Raw genomic sequence first — 18,525 nt, 5'->3', positions numbered from 1 at the left:
AGTGGATTGCCATGGGCTACCGTGTGTAGCCAGCAGCCAGCGTGAGCGGCCAGCAGCCGCAGTGAGCGGCCGTCCAGAAGCCGGCGACTGATCTGCCTCTCCTGGGAAGAGCGCAATGATGGTGCCAACTTGGGCCAGTGAAGCAACAGCCTCAATAACTAGATTGAAGAACAAAAATGACAGCAACTTGTCTGTTCCCCTTCCCCCAATTTCCCAGCACTGTTCCCATCCCCCCAATTCCCCAATAAAAATCTTAAAAAAAGAAAAATAATGATGTCTGTCTCTTAAAGTTCTGAACTTTTCAATCACAACCTTATAAAATAGCCTAGTAATAAATTTGGTGCCTGTCAAGGAGAGGAGATTTTCATTGATCTTTGGCCAAATATTTTTCCTTAAACAGAGCGATAATTAGAAAAGTCATGGCAAGATGGGGCAGCCAGTTACCTCAGTTGGTTGGAGCGCAGTGCCCATGGCACCAAGGTTGCTGGTTCGATTCCCACGTGAGCCACTGAGATGCGCCCTCCACAACTACATTGGAGACAACTACTTGACTCGGAGCTGATGGGTCCTGGAGGGACATATTGTTCCCCAATAAAATAAAAAATTAAAGAGGAAAGAAAAGAAAAGAAAAGAAAAGGGGTGGCAAGAGAATGATTGAAATCAGGAAATAAGCCAGATAGAGAGAGCAAGTTTGCAAAGGAAGAAAGGAGAAGGATCAATGGAGGTTCCAATGAGGTAGAAAAAGTATCACAGAAACAGCTGACAGGACAAACAGGACACATAGGAGTCGAGGTCATGATGTGTTTGAATTAATGATTTTAAAGTGACGATATTTTCCATTCTGTGACTGTGGGAGTAGGAGGCTCTGGTGAAGTAGAGAGAAGGGGAAGTGGCCAGAAAAGATCAGGGAATTGAGATGTGAAGGTGTTGGATGAGGTGCCTACTTGCTCAATGAAATTACCCAGAATGATAGCAAGAATTAGGGCAGGGAAGAATAAATAACATGTGTGAATTTTAAAGGGAGAGTACTTGGGAACAAGGAGAACAATCCCCCACCCTCACCCCCATCCAGAGGTTGGTGCAGTGTGAGAGAGAAGCTCCTCCACTTGTGAGGTTCCAATGTATGAAAATGTCAAATCACTGTATTGTACACCTGAAACTAATATAAGTAATGTAATATTGTGTACCAATTATGCTTAAATAAAAAAATAAGAATTCTGTATACATGCAGTTCTGTATGTATTAATCAGGGCTGCTAAATTAAAGAAAAAAAATGTTTATGATGTTTGCATATGCATATTTCTAGGAGGATACACAAGAAACAGCTAAGGTGGTCTCTGGGAGGAGAAAATGTGAGGCCTGGCCTGGCAGATCAATTGGTTACTCACCCAGTTGCATTCTATTCCTGTTCTTCCTTTGCTGACAGAGGCCATATTTTGTTCAGATGTGACTTCAGGAGAAGCCAATCTATTAGTCCCAGGAGGTAAATATTGATTGGTGTAAGCAAATTATGTAATTAATTCTCCTTTCTAATGATTGGTTTAGGCATAGTTATGTGAAAAAGCCTTGGCTAATGAAGTATAAGAAGTGTATTGGAGCTTTTGGGTTTTGTCCCTGACTTGAAAGAGACTGAAAGAGAAACTGCTCCTCAGGACTTTTAGGTAAAGTTGGGAAAGGTCATGATTCTTTGAGTTGTGGCAGCCATCTTGAGATCATGAGGGAAACCTGACAGAATTGAAGAGAAACAGAACTGGAACTCAAATATCATTGAATTGCTGAATTTATTAACTCAGAATCACTTGTCTTTGGATCTTTCATTATATCAGAAAATGCATTGTTTATTGTTTAAGCCATTTTTAGTTGTAGGCAAGAGCATCCTGAGTATAAACACTGGACAACAGAGGTAGAAAGGTCATTTTTTTTTCCCCTCTAATACCTTTGTACTTTTAGAATTTTGTACCAATGCTATGTCTTAACTATTATTATTTTTTAAATTAAGATTCATTCCTTTTAATTACTTGGCCATAAAAAAGAATGAAATCTTACCATTTGTGACAACATGGATGGACCTAGGGGATATTATACTAAAGGAAATAAGATAGAGAAACACAAATACCATGTGATTTCAGTTACACATGGATTCTAAAGAACAAACTAAATAAACAAACAAAACAGAAACAGACTCATAGATACAGAGAACAAACTGATGATTGCCAGATGGGAGGGGGGTTGGGAACTTAGGTAAAAAAGGTGAAGGAATTAAGAAACACAAATTGGCAATTATACAGTAGTCATGGGGATGTAAAGTACAGCATAGAGAATATAGTCAACAATATTGTAGTAACAATGTATGGTGCCAGGTAGATACTAGACTTATGGGGGGGGAATCACTTTGTAAATTATATGTGTATCCACCACACTGTACACCTGAAATTAGAATAAAATAATATTGTATGTCAACTATATATGAAAAATAAAAATTAATTTTAAAAATTATAAAAAGTATAAAAAACGATTTAAAAAATTAAGGTTCATTCCTTTTAATCTAGCATTTTAGTGTTTATCACAGTAAAAAATTGGAAACAAAATGTTCAATAGGGAGTGATAACATTATGGGACATTAATATGCTTGAACACTATGTGGGTATTGAAAATGTGACATTTGAGCTGATACAGGAACTATAGGAAGGAGCTAGCCACATGAGGATCTGAAGGTAGAAGCAGGCAGCAGGCAAAAGACTTCGAGTCAGAGAAGAGTTTGGCCTGTTCAAGGAGCTACAGAAGCTCAGAATGGCTGGAGCATGGTAAATGAGGGCAGATAGGTTGGCAGGAGTCAGGTCACCCAGAACTTTGCAAACTAAGTAAGAAGTTTGGTTTCATGCTAAGTACAGTGGGAAGCCATTGGATTAAGTTTTTTGTTTGTTTGTTTGTTTTTTTAAAGTTGCAGAAAAGGACTGTTTATTAGAAGAAAAAATACATTTCAAAGAAGTAGAAGTGGGCCCCAGCAGTAGACAATGGCTCAAGGGTTATTATTAGAAGAGAAAGTACACTCCAACGAGTTTGGAGCGGGCCGAGCAAAGGAAGCTCAAAAGGCCTGGATAAGTTTTAAGTAGGGAAATTTCATGTTCTGAGATCTGTTTCTAAAATATCATTCAGGTTGTTGTCTAAAGAGCATTAAGATAAAGGATCTAAAGTCATGACGCATTTTTGCAACGAAAAACATAGGAAAAAAAATACATCACGACTTTTCCGACAACCCAATAGAAACCATGTTACTAGAAGAACACTGAAGGAACTGTATATTTGTTCTGGAGAAGATGAAAAAAACATGAGTTGTGTTATGGAGTGGATGTTTAGTTAGGATATTGACGAAGCTTATTTAACAGAGAGCAAAACAATAGAAAAGGATACTTGTTTTTTTCTCATGTACAAGACCAAGTTGACAGGTGGACCATCCAGGGATCCGAGTTCCTTCTCTTTGGCTGTTCTGCCAGCCCTAGCGTGCTGCCCACGTGTCTATGGTCTGCCTAACTTACATGTCTCCCTTATAACCATTTCAGGAAGGAGATGGAAAATGCAGTATCTAGCTGCCCTCCTAAACCTGGGGAGATCCTGGGGCAGGGGGATATAGTTGTTCTTGTTACTAGAAGAGAAAGGACTACCAGGATCCTACAATAGGAGAGTTAGATTTCAAATCAGATGGATTTAAAGTAACTTAGTATGCGGTGACATTTGCTGTAATTTCACTAAAAGCCTATTGTCGATATATTTTTTCACTTCAGGTTTTAATAAATACTTTAGGACGTCAACTTTAAAATACTGTTAGCACTACTGTGTTCAGGATTAAGATGATTAAAATAACGATAAACCCAAAGGAGGGCATGAGTCAGTCTAGACCCAAGTTGATGAATGGCTCTGCCCATTACTAGGGGTGTGAACATTAAGTTTCAGAATTGATCTGTAAAATGGGGTTGATAAGAGTCCTTACTTAATATTATTTTATAGAGGAAAGAAAAATTAGACTACCAGGTGCAAAATAGAAGTATAAAATTTATTTAAAACCACCCACAAAGTTCTGTATAACCAGGAATGATACAATTTGCAATAGTTTCTTTTTTAAAAACTCATGACAAAGATTTAAAATATAATTTCAATTACAGTATTCATTTAGCCTTATTCAGTTAAAACAATTAAAAAGAAACTTTATGCTCTAAATAAATGAGACACAAGGAAAATATAATAGACAATTTCCACAACTATCTTTACATGTATGTTTCAATACTAGAACATTTCAATGCATTTTGCTACATAAACATGAAATCATGTACAACTGCTGTGCACCAAAATTTAGCTTAATTCGATCTTTCAAGTAACATGCAATTTCAACTCACAAGTCTTCAAGTACTGCTAGTAAGTGTTCCCTTATACATAGAGCACTATGTGGATCCTGAATTGAAATCATAATTATCTTTTTCCCTTTTACATGGTGAAGTGCTTTTTCTTTAAACGGTTTTCCCCATATGTTAACCAAAAATGGATACTTGTGGAGTTTTAAAATCTTTTCCTTACTAACGTTTCATTGTATGGGATTTTTAAATACAGTAGGACCGCAGTAAGTAAAAGTCCCCCAAAGCAAAAAATTAAAGATATAAAATAAATAGTAAATACATGCCAAAGAGAGAAAAAAATCAACTAGAAACAAGAATATTAACTTCTGAAATCAATTATTTCTCGATTGGGAATTCAGTACTACTCTAGTTCACCATGGTGAAGGATTTGTGAGTATTTTACTCCCACTAATGATAAGCACTCGGTTTTCTCCTTGGAAGAAGTTAGTTATTGGAACCAAGTTATTGATAAGCACAAGAATCTACTGGTAGGTCACCATATAAAGTGAAGAAACTAGAAATTAATGCTTTTCTTACTGTTAAGTAGTTTTACAAGTTTCTCTTTAGGGAACACTTCATTTCTTAGTAACCCAAAGATGACCATCCACCCATATGTCACAATGCAAAAGCTGCCCTTTCTTTTTACTATAAAACCATTTCTGGAAAAATATTTCTCTTAAAGCACCTATCACAACGTTATCTCATAAAAATTAAAAAAAAATATGACCACACATAGCGATAAAAAATATTTAATCTATTTTCTTAAGAGCTGCCTCTGTAAAGTCCTATGTCGTCAGCCATTTTATATCACAAACAGGCATTAATAGGGATAGGCAGTTACTGAACTGAGTCACCAAAAGTGGAATTTGACTATTTAGGGCAATTTGGCCTGGGTTTTTCATTAGTAACCCATAATGTACTGATAGAGTAGCCAAAATATCTTACCTTTTTATATCTATAAATAGCTTACTAAAAATTTTACAAATACATCTTATTTTTCTTAATTCTCTGGGTAAAGGTAAATTTAACCTTTGACCCGGAGACTGTATGTGGCTGAAAAAGGTAGGAAAAAATCCCAAAACAAAACAAATACAAATAAGTAGGAGGCAATACTATCTCTTAAGAGATGCTGACAATTTTAAATTTTTACTATGAGTGCCTGGGAATTAAAATAGTCAGTTTACCCAGCACATTCCAAGTAACCTGCATTTCTTTTACCTGCATTTCAATAAAGTAAATACATTTAATTTTATGAGTTGCTGACCTTAGTCTTCAAGAGTATTTTAAAAACATTACTACTTAGGAGGTTTCCCTGTTTTAGTACAGGATCTTTATTAAAAATTTTTTACGGGGAAAAAAACCCACGTCATTAATCTAATCCCTAATGCAGAAAAGTCTTGGGAATTTGGGAGAACTTCTACAGTATGCTTAAGAAAATAGCTGGCTAAATCAACAGTGGAAGTAAAATACTTCAGAAGCATGTTTTGCATGCAAGAAGTAAGTTTTATATTGTCCTTAGATCAGGGCTGACAAAGTTTCCAATCAGTAAACACTCTAAGTTATAGTTTATGGTGCAGAAATGCATTTAGCAGTCTGCTGCTAGTTAATGTTTTAATCTCAGCTGCGTTGACTTGCTGTGTGACTTGGAACAAGCCCTGTGATATTTTTGCCAACCTGCAGGTTCCTCACCAGTAGGATAGGAACATTCTCTGTCCAATCCTCAGTGCTGGAGAAAAAAAAACCTTGCACATAGTAAAGCAGTTTGATAACTTAAAACATTACAAAGTGCAAGGATTATTTATAATTTGCCTTGTTATCATATTTGCTTTTTTTCAGATAAAACGGTATGGAGTGGGAAGAAGAAACATTAAAAGTATTTCGTGGTGTTGAACTGGTAGAGTGAACCTGCAGGTCGCTGAGAGGAACACGATTCTCCCTCATTTCTGCCTCTTAGCTCCCCCACTATTGTGCTTGAAAGAGCTTCTGAGGACTGACTTATCCCATCTTGAAGAACTCTTCCAATTACTTTCAGTTCATTTTCTAACCTATCTCACCCAGGTTATAGATAGTTCCTATTATTGCCAAAACCAAATTCCAAAGGAGTAAATTTGCATTTGAAAATAGATACCATCCACAAAATTGGACTGGGAGATAAGGAGAAAAAGATGCAAAAAAAAAATAAATATATATATATATAGTCTGTTCTATAGATCAGACTCATTACTATGAAAGTCAGTGGTCAGACAATTTATAATTAGTATGATGCATTATACAGAAATAGCAGTCATATAGAAGTAGTGATAGGATACTTCTTATACAAGTTTTTGTAAAACACTCAAACACTAATAAATGAACCGAGCCAAACATTGTTGGAATGGGTAAAGGGAGCACTGGGTCCTAACCTATGGCCTTGTGATCATATCCATTCCTGAAAACTGAATTTGCCTCTAAATGAAAAGGGCTGAATAAAAGCTCTTGATTCCTTTCAATATTATTCCAAAAAGGATGAGAAATACAATTTTAAAAGACAAATGACCAAGATCACTGTTATTCTTAAAATGAACCATGTGTTTTTGTGTAGGAAACCTGAAGAATGGAGAGAACAGAGACAGGGGAAGCAATAGAGTTTTAAATAAAATCAGAGGAGACGATAAAAACTTTAAAAAGAGTGAAAGCACAGTTAGTGGTATTGTGCCTTTAGTAAAAGGAGAAAAGAAAAATAACGAAAAGCAGAGTTTCTGGTCAGGTTAGAAGTTTATACCTTGCCAAATGGAGAAGAAACCAAATTCTTTTCTAATATTATTTCTCCAAAAATGCAAATGTTTCTGACAGCTGCAAGATTTTATTCTGATGAACAAGACAGGGATGCTCTTCATAATAGCAGCTAGTGACAAAATTTCTATTTTTAGGAAAACTGGGTTTATATTGTTAACCAAGGGTTTCTTAAGTTACACTTAAACATGGATGGGTTAAATCAGCTAATATGATTAACATCTAATAATAACATTCCTACTTTAGACTACATTTTGTTGTAATTTAGAGGATATCTATGGTTAAACAAACTAGAAGAAAACTTGTGACTCACGCAGGATCTTGGTTATCAGTTAGGATGGGAATGGAGTACAGCCAACAAAGATTAATGTTAGACTTTTAAATCTAGAAGTATTAAAAATTGTATACTACCAAAAGAGAAACAAATTGTGGGACACTTAAAGAAAAATTAGGAGTGGCAAAATAAGTAAAACCTTTGAATTACCTGAAGGAATAAAATAAATGTCTTTTGAAGCAAACAATGGTATTTGGTTGGGTGACCATAAGAAACAGATTGAAAAAAATTCATCCAGATACCGGAATGTAGAGAATTAAGGTTTATAGAGTTCAATGCAGACAAAAGAGTGGTGTCCTGGATACAATCCAGTTTTACCATCTCCAAAATTATTAATAACAGAGGAACTTAGTCTCTATTTTATACATAAAAGGGAAAAAAAAGCCAATGAATCTAAGAAAACACAAATCCAGCTCCTGATTAAGAATGTACTGATTATTTCTGAATTGCATTCCAAAGCCATGTATGGCGTCAATTCCAAAACCTGTTAGAAAAAAACTCAACATGGAGTATAATTTGATTTGCGTAAATCCACTCTTTCAGGAATCAGGGCACTGATTACATCACTTGTTAAGTGTACCATACTACTGATGTCAAAGTTACAAGTTTAGTACACTTAAGGGCAAGTTTAGTAGCTGTACACAACGGAACAGTATTCTCATACATGTAAACAGCCACATCAAAATAAACTATGCTGGGACATGAAGCCAACTAGGCAAGACATGTGACTAGACTGTACAACCATGGCTAGGTAGTATATACAATGGAAATATACTTTCCCCAATTATTTCACCCAAAATCTTTTCCTGAACCTCAGAAAAAAACCCAAAGCCGTTTTACTTTTGACTTGTACCAAAATACGGTTATTTCCCAGTGATAAAATACCTCATGGGTGATCAAGTTTGTTTTCCTACAGCCCTAACCACGAAGTGGCCTTCATTTGACTCTTCAAATTCTAATTACAAAAATAATTATACATTGACATTACAATCTTTGTGCTCTTTGGGCCTCAGTGTTCAATTATATGACTTCTAGGGTGTCTTTCAGTGATGGGAGAAGTCACAACCATATTAACTTATTTCACAATTCTTGTCATAAATTTCTACAAAAGATCAAAACTCACATTTGTATTAAATCTAGACAAATAAAAAGATTTCCATGCATTAAAAAGTTGTGAAATAGAAAGTAGCTATATATTACAGGTCACATACAGCTACTGACTTACACGGCACATTTGAAGAAATGCTGTGCCCACTATCAGTGGAAGTTGTCATGCAATGTCAAAAGTTATCCCAGATAAAAGATCTCAAGATAATTTGTTTTTCAAAGATTAAACTTAAATGGTTTGGGGTTATTTTCATACATGCGATTGTGAAATCAATGATAATCAGAAGTCCATGGAAGCAATAACATTAGAAAGTAGGTTACTTCATATGAATTAAGTCAGTATCTCATTTACACAAGGGTATGCATTCAATTAAGCATGTATTGGGGTTATGTCTTAAGTAAATTGCTTATGAATCTAATCTAGTTAAAATTCTATATTTAACAAATGAAATTATTTCATCCACATGCAGATTGCATAAAGATGTTGGAAGGTTATTTAAGATGCAAACATTTTGCTAATATGTTGCAAAAATTTAGCTATAGCTACATTTTCAGCTAGGCTGACTTTCCAATAGTAATATATTTCAGTTAGGTTGATGACATATTTGGTATTTTGTGGATGAATTGGAAAGATGTGAGGCTGACAAGCACAAGGAAAAACATTTCAGTGATGGCCTGGGAGCCATTAGAAATGCAATTTTGAAGGGCAGCGTGATATTTTGTAGGATTCTATGATACGCAGGAGTTATTTTCTCATCATAGTTAAGTTTGTAACATATTATGACTAGGTTGGGCTAACTTAAGAGTTATGTATCAGTGAATTCAGTTATACCATGAACAAAGGCAAAAGACTGAAAACCCAATTTGAGTACTACAAATGAGGTGATCATTACAGGAAAACATAATAGAGGTATAGAAATAATGTTAGATGACCAGTTTTCTGAGCGAAAATGTCATTTCAAACAATTTATTTTCTTGCTTCATGAGAAAGAGCATTCTAACAGCAGTGTAGCCAGCATACAATCCCAATGCTGAACATTAAATAAGCACGAGCTTTGAAAAAATTACAGGGCAGACCATGGGATGGTAAATTGTTAAACTTATGAAATAGAGTCCAACAAAGCAGGAATCATGTGGTTCCCACCGTGGGGTTGTCAGTTGAGCAGGCCACTCATGGTGTTAATTTTAATAACTGAGTGGAAACATTTTAGTTGAGACTGAATATTTTCATGTACTTGTTTTGGTAAACTGCAACTAACTTTACAAATCCCAATATTCCCCTTAGTCAACATTGGTGCTTCAAGTTTAGATTGTTACAGAACTTTTCTAAAGTTACTGAAACTGATTTCAATTGCTGAAGATTTATCATATAGTAGTTTGTTTTGAAGGAAATTTGCTATTTCTTGAAAAATATGTGTGAGAGTACTTTCTAGGATTTTAATTCTTCAAGTTACTATGTCATAGGTGATGATTCAAAGAAAAACAAATGCTAATACTTAAATTTTGCAGACATTCAATAAGTGTTGAATGAAAGAATGGATAGATGGGTGGATGGATAAAGGGTCTTAAAGCTTTATCCATTAAATCTGGTGAGGAAATAATTTCTAGTGGGAGCTAAGGCCTAAAATCTAAAACGAAATATCACAAGGTTGTATTCCTGATAGTCTAATACTAGTAAATATCTTATTTAAGCAGCGGAAATGATAAACAATCACTTATTTATATACTTATATGTATAAGAAACCTTAGGCTCACAAAAATATACATGTTTTAAAACAAATCTAAGGCACACAAAATACTAAAACAAGTCAATGAATTATCCAATTTTACATATTCAAAAGCAGAAAACTACTTATACAAGATGATGGTCTATCAATGGACATTTTGTTATTTACAGTCCCTTCATATTCCTTTACTTGGATTAGTCAAAAGCTTGAAACTGATACTTTGCACCATATATTATTTTAATATAAGTTATAATGAGTTTTTCTTTAAGCTTTGCTGGAACTGTATGCTTTTGCACCAAAATTTTGAGTGTTAGCGGTTGTGGGATTCCTATGGCATTTCCAAGGGAGAAGCACCATTAGGTTTTCTATACTCCCAAGGAATCTGACACTTTGAATGTGATAGCACCTCTACATTTTAGCAGAATCAAGTATTTAATTGAAATTTCTTCTTGTTCTAAATGTTTGGTTTGGGCAATTCCTTCTGTTTTGCTATGATTCAAGAAAGTAATAGGTAAAAATAATGGGAGGACTAAAATAAATGGAATCCCTATTTTCCCATTAGTTAGAACACAGGTAATTACCAGGGATGAATTATCATTTTCACAAAACTAATATCCTTACACTACTTTGGATTAGCTCTTAATGGACAGAACCATACTTGCAACACCATTCCTACTGTTTGTTTGGGATGTTGTGGGGAAACGATGATGATAGGGAAATTTGTTTTCAAAATATTTATACAGGAATTTTATTCTAATTCTGTACCAGAACAACTTTCAGAATAAGGCAATTTGGGATGGGTAGGGTTCTTACTACTTAATTTTTAAATTTTATCACCTTGAAACTTTAGAAGCATTTGACTCTTCTGAATCCTATTATGTGCCATCTCCTTTCGGAAACATCTTTCATGGATTATATTGAGAAAGCTAGGGTTAAAGTAAGGTGTGGGCACTGTAGCTCCATAAATCGGAACAGACCACTCTTACTTAGTCCCCCCAAAAATGTTAATCAATATTGATGATATGCTTCCAAATTCCAATTTTAGAGATAACTAACAATTTTTGCATGATCTATTTAAGTAGCTAATATTTGAACAAGAAAGGACACATTAAAAAAACAAACCATATACATGATTAGAGTACATATTGCAGTTAACAAGATGGAACTCTACACAGCAAGAATAAATGATTTCTCTTGTATGCAAATATGCACAAACAATAGACAATAGGAATCTTATACTATACTATTTCAAGTTACTTTTAAAAATAGAAAGTGCTTTTAAAATATATATTTACAATCTATGAACAGCCTCCAACCATTACTAACAATAATGAATTATGTTATACCGGAGAGATATTTTAAGAGAGAAAACATTTCATTGGTTTGTTTCAAAGGAATACGTCAAATTTCTAGCAATGATTGGAAGATGTTGGAACAATGGCACCATGAAATAATAATTCAGCTTATCTTTAACTGTGTCGATGTGGGTAAGCACCAGGAGCTGTGTAGAGTTAACACTGTGTATCTTGATTTTACATCATAGCACATGACCTGTTAAAATCCTCTAAAAATGACTCTTGTTTCATGGTAAACAGACTTAATTTAAAGCACCAAACTGAGTGATTCTATCAAGGTTAACACCTAACCAAAACATTTCTTTATATATTTAAAACTATAAAACTTTTATTTTTGCTTAAAATGTGCACCTTCTACCAATTGTCAAAATATAGTCACAGTTAAGAAATACCCACCCTATTTTTTTTTTAACCTCAGCCTTCATATGGGTGAGATGAAGATATAGTAAACGACAACATGACTTTCTTTTAACAGCACCTTGAAAAAATACACTGCACTAGCAAAGGCATTTAGAAGGGGAGAAAAGCTTTCAGACCCAATGGTTATAGGGCCCCGCAACATGTGTGAGAGCATAAGGGGACACGGTGACAACATTGTCATGGGTTAATGTTAATGCTTTATGAGAAGGAATTTGGTTCAATTCATTAATTTCAGGGGACAGTTCAGTACCCTCATTAGCTGCCTGATCTTTCTGCTCTGAGGCCTTGGTTTTCTTATTCTTAGCTTCTTTAGCCTCGAATTTAATCTTGTTTAGTTCAAAGCCATGTTGGGGCTTATTCAGGTTTTTGTGCTGGTAGAAGACAAGGGAGAGGCGTGTAGGATGATTCCGGTTTGGGTGTTCGACAGGAGTCGTAGCGTGAAGCTCTCGCCGGGCACACTCAATCAACACGGAGCCATGAGCGGGCGCTATCGCCACCCCACCGATATTGGCATCCAAGAAGATGTGCTCACTGTCTGACCAATACTCATCAATGTGGGGTAATTTCTCCTCAGCAGGAGACAGGAGGTCGTCTGACAAGGGGTCATCAGATAGAGGCTCATCTGCTTCAGAATGCTGCTCATCTTCTTCCATCAGAGAGGAAGCAAGGTCAGGAGGAGAGGTGATGAATGGGGTCTGCTGGTTTGGCTGGTGAGAATTTAGCTGCTCAGATGGACAAGTGGGAGGCTCAGGATACATGAGGGCATCTGGCATGGGAGTAGACAAGGTGGGAAGAGGACCCACTTCCCCAGGTGGTGTGATTCCAGTGCATTCCCCAGCAGCAGCATTAGCACCACTGTGTCTTGCAGAAGGCGTTGTGCAGTGGGGATTGCTACTTCTTTCTGAAAACCCGTACGAAACTGATGCATCGTTCTTAAAAGGAGATGTTGTGGTCGAAGCGGTCTTAGGGGACCAGGAGAAGCCTGGAGACAAGTTTGCCTCCTTCACTGGGTGAGGAATAGATGGGGTCAGTGAATAGGTTTTAGTGTTGTCTGCGCCTCTGAAGATAAAACTGGGTTCAGATTCACTTTTTATTTCAGGTTGCAAGGTCTCAGTTCTATTCCCTAAACAGAGAAAAGGACACCAGATGTGAAGATCAGTATAAACCGCTTTTGGTACTTGTTATCTTTAAAGACTAGCTTTGAAGGGAAGTACAAAGAATAATACAACAAAACATTGATGAGGGCAACGCTAGCCAGTTTTGCTCTATCTACTTTAAGTCAAACACACAGGCGTACATTAATAATTGGACATAGTGTGGAATGCTTTTTCATCCAATGATTTTCCTTAAAGAGTTCTTCCCTTTCAAAACAATCATAAATAAGTGCACAGATTTAGACAAAAAGATGACCACTGTTTAAAACAGTAAGATATTAGAAATGACCTAATTGGCTATGCAGTAAATAGTAAACCATATATGGGAATATAATGCAAGCGATATTATGATGACATAGAGCAATATTTAACTACACAAAGAGATGTTTAGATAGATTTTAAGTATTCCATAATCTCATCTTTGAAAAAAGTAAAAATAAGTTAGTTTATAAATATTTCTGGATAATGAAAGCATCATAACTAGCAAAATTAATTAGGCAAAGGGAAGTCACATAAAAAAACGGTAGCTGAAAAAAAAAACAACTTTCTGTAACCTCAAAAACATATGCATTTAAGTTTGTTTCTTTCTGAGGAGGGTAGATCATTATTATCACATTGGCCAAGGTGGGTTAACTGTTCTGACATATCCACAAAAACATCACATCAGGTGGACACGTTTTTGTTGAGTATGTCCTCCCTGTTTTGAAGTTCTAAAAAAATTTCGGAAGTGCAAAAGCAGTGAATTTCAGGAACAGGAAACAGAAAAGTTAAAATGGTCATATTTTAAAGCAACAATATCGTAGCAAACACCTAATTCAGAAGATCTGCAATTTTTCCCTCATACAATATAACCTGGAGACATGACAGTTTTCATTTCTAAAGGATACTTCTACATAGGACCTAAGGAGCAGTACATCAAGAAACCCATGCTATGGGCCGGCCGAGTGGCGCGATGGTTAAGAACTCGCTTGGGATGCCAGAGGGCCCCGGTTCGGATCCCACATATGAGGGCCAGTGACACTGCCCTCCACAGCTAAGATGCTGAACAACAGCTCAACCTGGAGCTGGGCTGCTATGAGTCACCGGCGGCGACGGCGTAGGCTGCAGTCCCTGTGGCAGTGGGTTGCCATGGGCTACCGTGTGTAGCCAGCAGCCAGCGTGAGCGGCCATCCAGAAGCCGGCGACTGATCTGCCTCGCCAGAGAAGAGCACAATGATGGTGCCAACTTGGGCCAGTGAAGCAACGTCCTCCACAACTAGACTGAAGAACAAGACGATAGCAACTTGTCTGTTCCCCTTCCCCAATTCCCCAGCACTGTTCCCATTCCCCCAATTCCCCCAATAAAAATCTTAAAAAAAAGAAAAGAAAAGAAAAAAAAGAAACCCATGCTACTATCTGTGGCTGCATCTATTAATACAGAGATTAAGTTGTCAACAAATATAAATCACGAGAAGAATAAAATAGTGATGAGTCTTTCATTGAGTTGGACAAAACTGTAAAAAAAAAAAAAACCCCAGTTCTTATGGGTAAGATTACAAAAGGATGAGAAATCATGGGCCAAATGTTATCTATATGGCTACTAACAGTGTATATATTATTTTTAAAATGCATGGAAAGATGCTATCAGGGAATGAATTTTAAAAGAAACCTAAACTAAATATCTGCTAAATGGAGCCACAAGTAAAAATAAATAATAATTTATCTGCCTTCCCTCTTCACCATGTCCTTATTGCATCTTCCCCGGCATTATATAAATGCCTGCACTGCAGTTTCTCTCAACTTAAAATAAAAAATAACCAATCTCTCTTACAAATATAAAAATCAAAGGAGTTAAGGAATACCCTCTAATTCTAAGTGTGAATACCAATATAAATTCATGGTGTATTTTTTTCTTTAGGCTCCTTGGAGAAATGGCTGATTTTATATATAGGGCAGGATTATATAAGATAAGACTGGAACATCCTGTCAGAACAGAAGCTAAGGAAGCTAGCAAAGACAATCGGGGTCATGGCAAAAAAATTCAGAAGCCATCTTGATGGGTCTCTGCTGACTAAAGATGAGACAATTTGAGGATTGGTTTTAAAAAGGATTTTCAAATTCAGTTGAAAAACCTACTTAATATGCACTGAAAAAGAAACTGTGTTATAAAACCAGGAGATCGGGCTGGCCGAGTGGTTCAGTTGGTTAACAGTTGGCTTAAGAACACTAGCTCTGAGCAACAGGGCCGTCGGTTCGATTCCCCATGGGCCAGTGACACTGCACACGAGCTGAGCTGCCAACAGGTGGCAGGACGGCTCAGCTGGTGAGAGCACAAGCTCCTAACAATAAGATTGCCTGTTCAATGGTGGACTACACCCACTGCATCTAAGACTGAACTCGACACCTTGAGCTGAGCTGCCACCCGGATGGCTCAGTGGATAGTGTGTGCTCTTAACAAGGTTGCTGGTTTGACTCCCGCATGGGATGGTGGCTATGCCCACCTGCAGCTAAGATTGAACACAGCACCTTGAGCTTAGAGGCCACGAGCTGCCAACGGGAAGCCAGATGGCGAATTACGCCCTACACAACTAAGTTTGAAGAACAACTTGGCTGGCCCCCTTCCCTAATTTCCCAACACTGTTCCCCTCCCCCAATTCCCCAATTAAAAAAAAAAGTCTTAAAAAAAACCAAAAACAAAACAAACAAACAAAAACCATGAGATCAAAATGATACTAATTTTTTTTTTAAATAATTTTTTTAGCTGAGCCATCCTGCTACCTGTTGGCAGCTCGGCAGCAACTCAGCTCAGGCTAGGCATCGAACCGCTGTTGCTCAGAGCTCACACTCTTGCCCGAGCTCTTAACCAACTGAGCCACTCGGCAGGCCCTAAATGATACTAAAATTTTTAAAAATTGACCTCCCTGGAAGATGCTTGGGAACTAACTTTATTCTGAAAACTGGTGAATAAAGGCAAAGAGCTAAGCATTCATTCTGTTTTCCCTATATGAACCATACCTCAGAATTAATAAGTTATTATTGATAAGGACAGTATTTCATTTTAATAGAACATCAACAAACAAATAGAAAGGAAAAATAGACTTTCTTCTAAAGAAAAAAATATAAAGTATGATCATAAATGTTTCTAAAATCATTGGGTAAAAAGTTGACAGGAAACATAATCAATGAATCAAGTTGACAACATCTGACTCCTGGGGATCAGTCTCAACGTCACAAAAAGAGATAGAATCAGACACTACGTGATGTGAAGAAACAGAAATGTACAAATCATAGATAGTGTTCTTGCCACAGTAATTTTTGCTTTTTAAATAGAAGCTGAATTGGTTAGGACAATGGTTTCTGCTGTAAGAAAAAACAGAAAACAGAGAGAAAAAGAAGAAAAATATAAGCTTAAAAAAAAAAGGAATTGGACTCATATCAACTAAATATAATGTGTTACCTCGTTTAGATAGTCATTTAAACTAACCAAATATAAAAAATAAAAAACCAACTGGAGGGGGCAGCAGGTTAGCTCAGTTGGTTAGAGCGCAGTGCTCATAACACCAAGGTTGTCGGTTCGATCCCCGCATGGGTCACTGAGATGCACCCTCCACAACTAGATTGAAACAACTACTCGACTTGGAGCTGATGGGTCCTGGAAAAACACACTGTTCCCTAATAAAAATTAAAAAATCAACTGGAGACAAATGAAGCAATTTGAACATTGATTGGTATCAAGGCATTATGTGATTTTTTTTTGGTTTAGTTTTAGGTATTGTGCTTATTAAAAACTATTGTTTAGTGACACATACTGATAAACCGATGGGTAATGGGATATGATGTCTACAATTTATTTTAAAAATCTCAGGGGGTGGGGTGGGGAGGTCCTGAGTAAGTGTATAGATGATGAGAATGGCTCTTTATATAGTGACATTTTTAAAAGCTGGGAGCATATGAGGGATGTGGGATTCATTATATAATCCACTCACTTTGTACATTAAAAAAATTTCCATTAAGAATCTCAACCCTAAACCTTCATTGCATTCAATACACCTCACTTATAGCAGCCTTCAAATCTAACGGTGAAATCTCAATCTTCACCTCACCTGACAGAGACTCGCCTCTGACATGGTTGATCACTCCCTCCTTGAAACCCACACTTGAATGGTTTCACTCCCACCTCACCAGACATACCAAGTCTCTCCTGCGGGTTCATCCTCATCTCTGAAGGCTCTACAAATTGAGACTTCTCAGGGTTTGGTCCTTGATCATATTTATTTTCTATCTTCTTCAGTTTTTCTGCGATTTTATTCATTCTCACGGCTTAGATACTATCTCTATGCAGTTGACCTCCTAAATTTTATCTCCAGCCTGAACCTCTCTATTCCCTGAACCAACAAACTCTTATTCAACTGCTTACCTAACACCTAGACTTGACTGTCTGACAGGTGCCTTGAACTTGACAGGTCAAAAAGTGAGCTTCCAATCTCCCTCTATATCTTTCAAAATCTGTTCTCTCCCTATTCCTCATGACATGTTGGTAAGTTTCTCCATCTTCCAGTTTATTCGGGTTAATAACATCAGGGTAAACCATGACACTTCTTTCTGTCCACACTCCAGCTTTAATCTATCTGCAGACCTGTTGACTCTACCTTCAAAACATATCCAGCATCAGACATTTCTGATGTTCCCCTCATTAGCCACTCTGGTCCAAGCTTCAACATCTGTCTCCTGAGTGGTTAGGATACCCTCTATATGATCACCCTACTTTTGTATTCTCTGCCAGAGTTTACTCAGCTTTAACCCAGTAACCACAATGTCAGGTTTGAGTCACATCATAGCTCTACTCTATTCTGAAATCTCCAGTAACCTTCTCACTCACAATAAAGGCCAAAGTCTGTACAGCAGTTTACAAAGCTTGAGATGAATTGCTCAGACCCCCTCTTACCTCGCTGATCTCATTTCCTACTATTCTCCCCATTTCAAACTCTGCTCCAGGCACACTGGCCTCCTTGCTCGCATCAGGTATTCAGGTAAATTCCTGCCTCCTGACTTTTGCACTTCTCATTCCTCTGCCTGGAATGCTTCCTCCAAATAAAAACACAGCAGATTCTCATTTCCTTTAGAACTTTTCTCAAATGCCTAACTCTTAGTGAATCCTTCTGACAACCCTATTTAAATGGAATTTAAAAAAAAAAAATTTTTTTTTTTTAATTGGGGAATTGGGGGAAGAGAACAGTGCTGGGGAATCGGGGGAAGGGGGATCATACAAGTTGCTGTCCTTTTTGTTCT

General features: G+C 36.8%; 1 protein-coding gene across 1 annotated transcript in view; it reads right to left on the bottom strand.

The window, feature by feature from the left end:
- Positions 1-4,510: 4,510 nt before the first annotated feature.
- The window catches only part of TET1 (tet methylcytosine dioxygenase 1), a 155,071-nt gene continuing 141,056 nt past the window's right edge, over positions 4,511-18,525 (bottom strand). The window contains exon 13 of the mRNA XM_019626128.1: positions 4,511-13,226. Coding sequence (XP_019481673.1) covers positions 12,214-13,226 — 1,013 coding nt within the window. The 3' untranslated portion in view covers positions 4,511-12,213. The remainder of the gene's footprint in view (positions 13,227-18,525) is intronic.

Source organism: Hipposideros armiger, unplaced genomic scaffold (genome assembly GCF_001890085.2).
Source record: "Hipposideros armiger isolate ML-2016 unplaced genomic scaffold, ASM189008v1 scaffold_15, whole genome shotgun sequence".
Lineage (NCBI taxonomy): Eukaryota > Metazoa > Chordata > Mammalia > Chiroptera > Hipposideridae > Hipposideros > Hipposideros armiger.
This window is presented reverse-complemented; position numbering and strand designations above follow the sequence as displayed.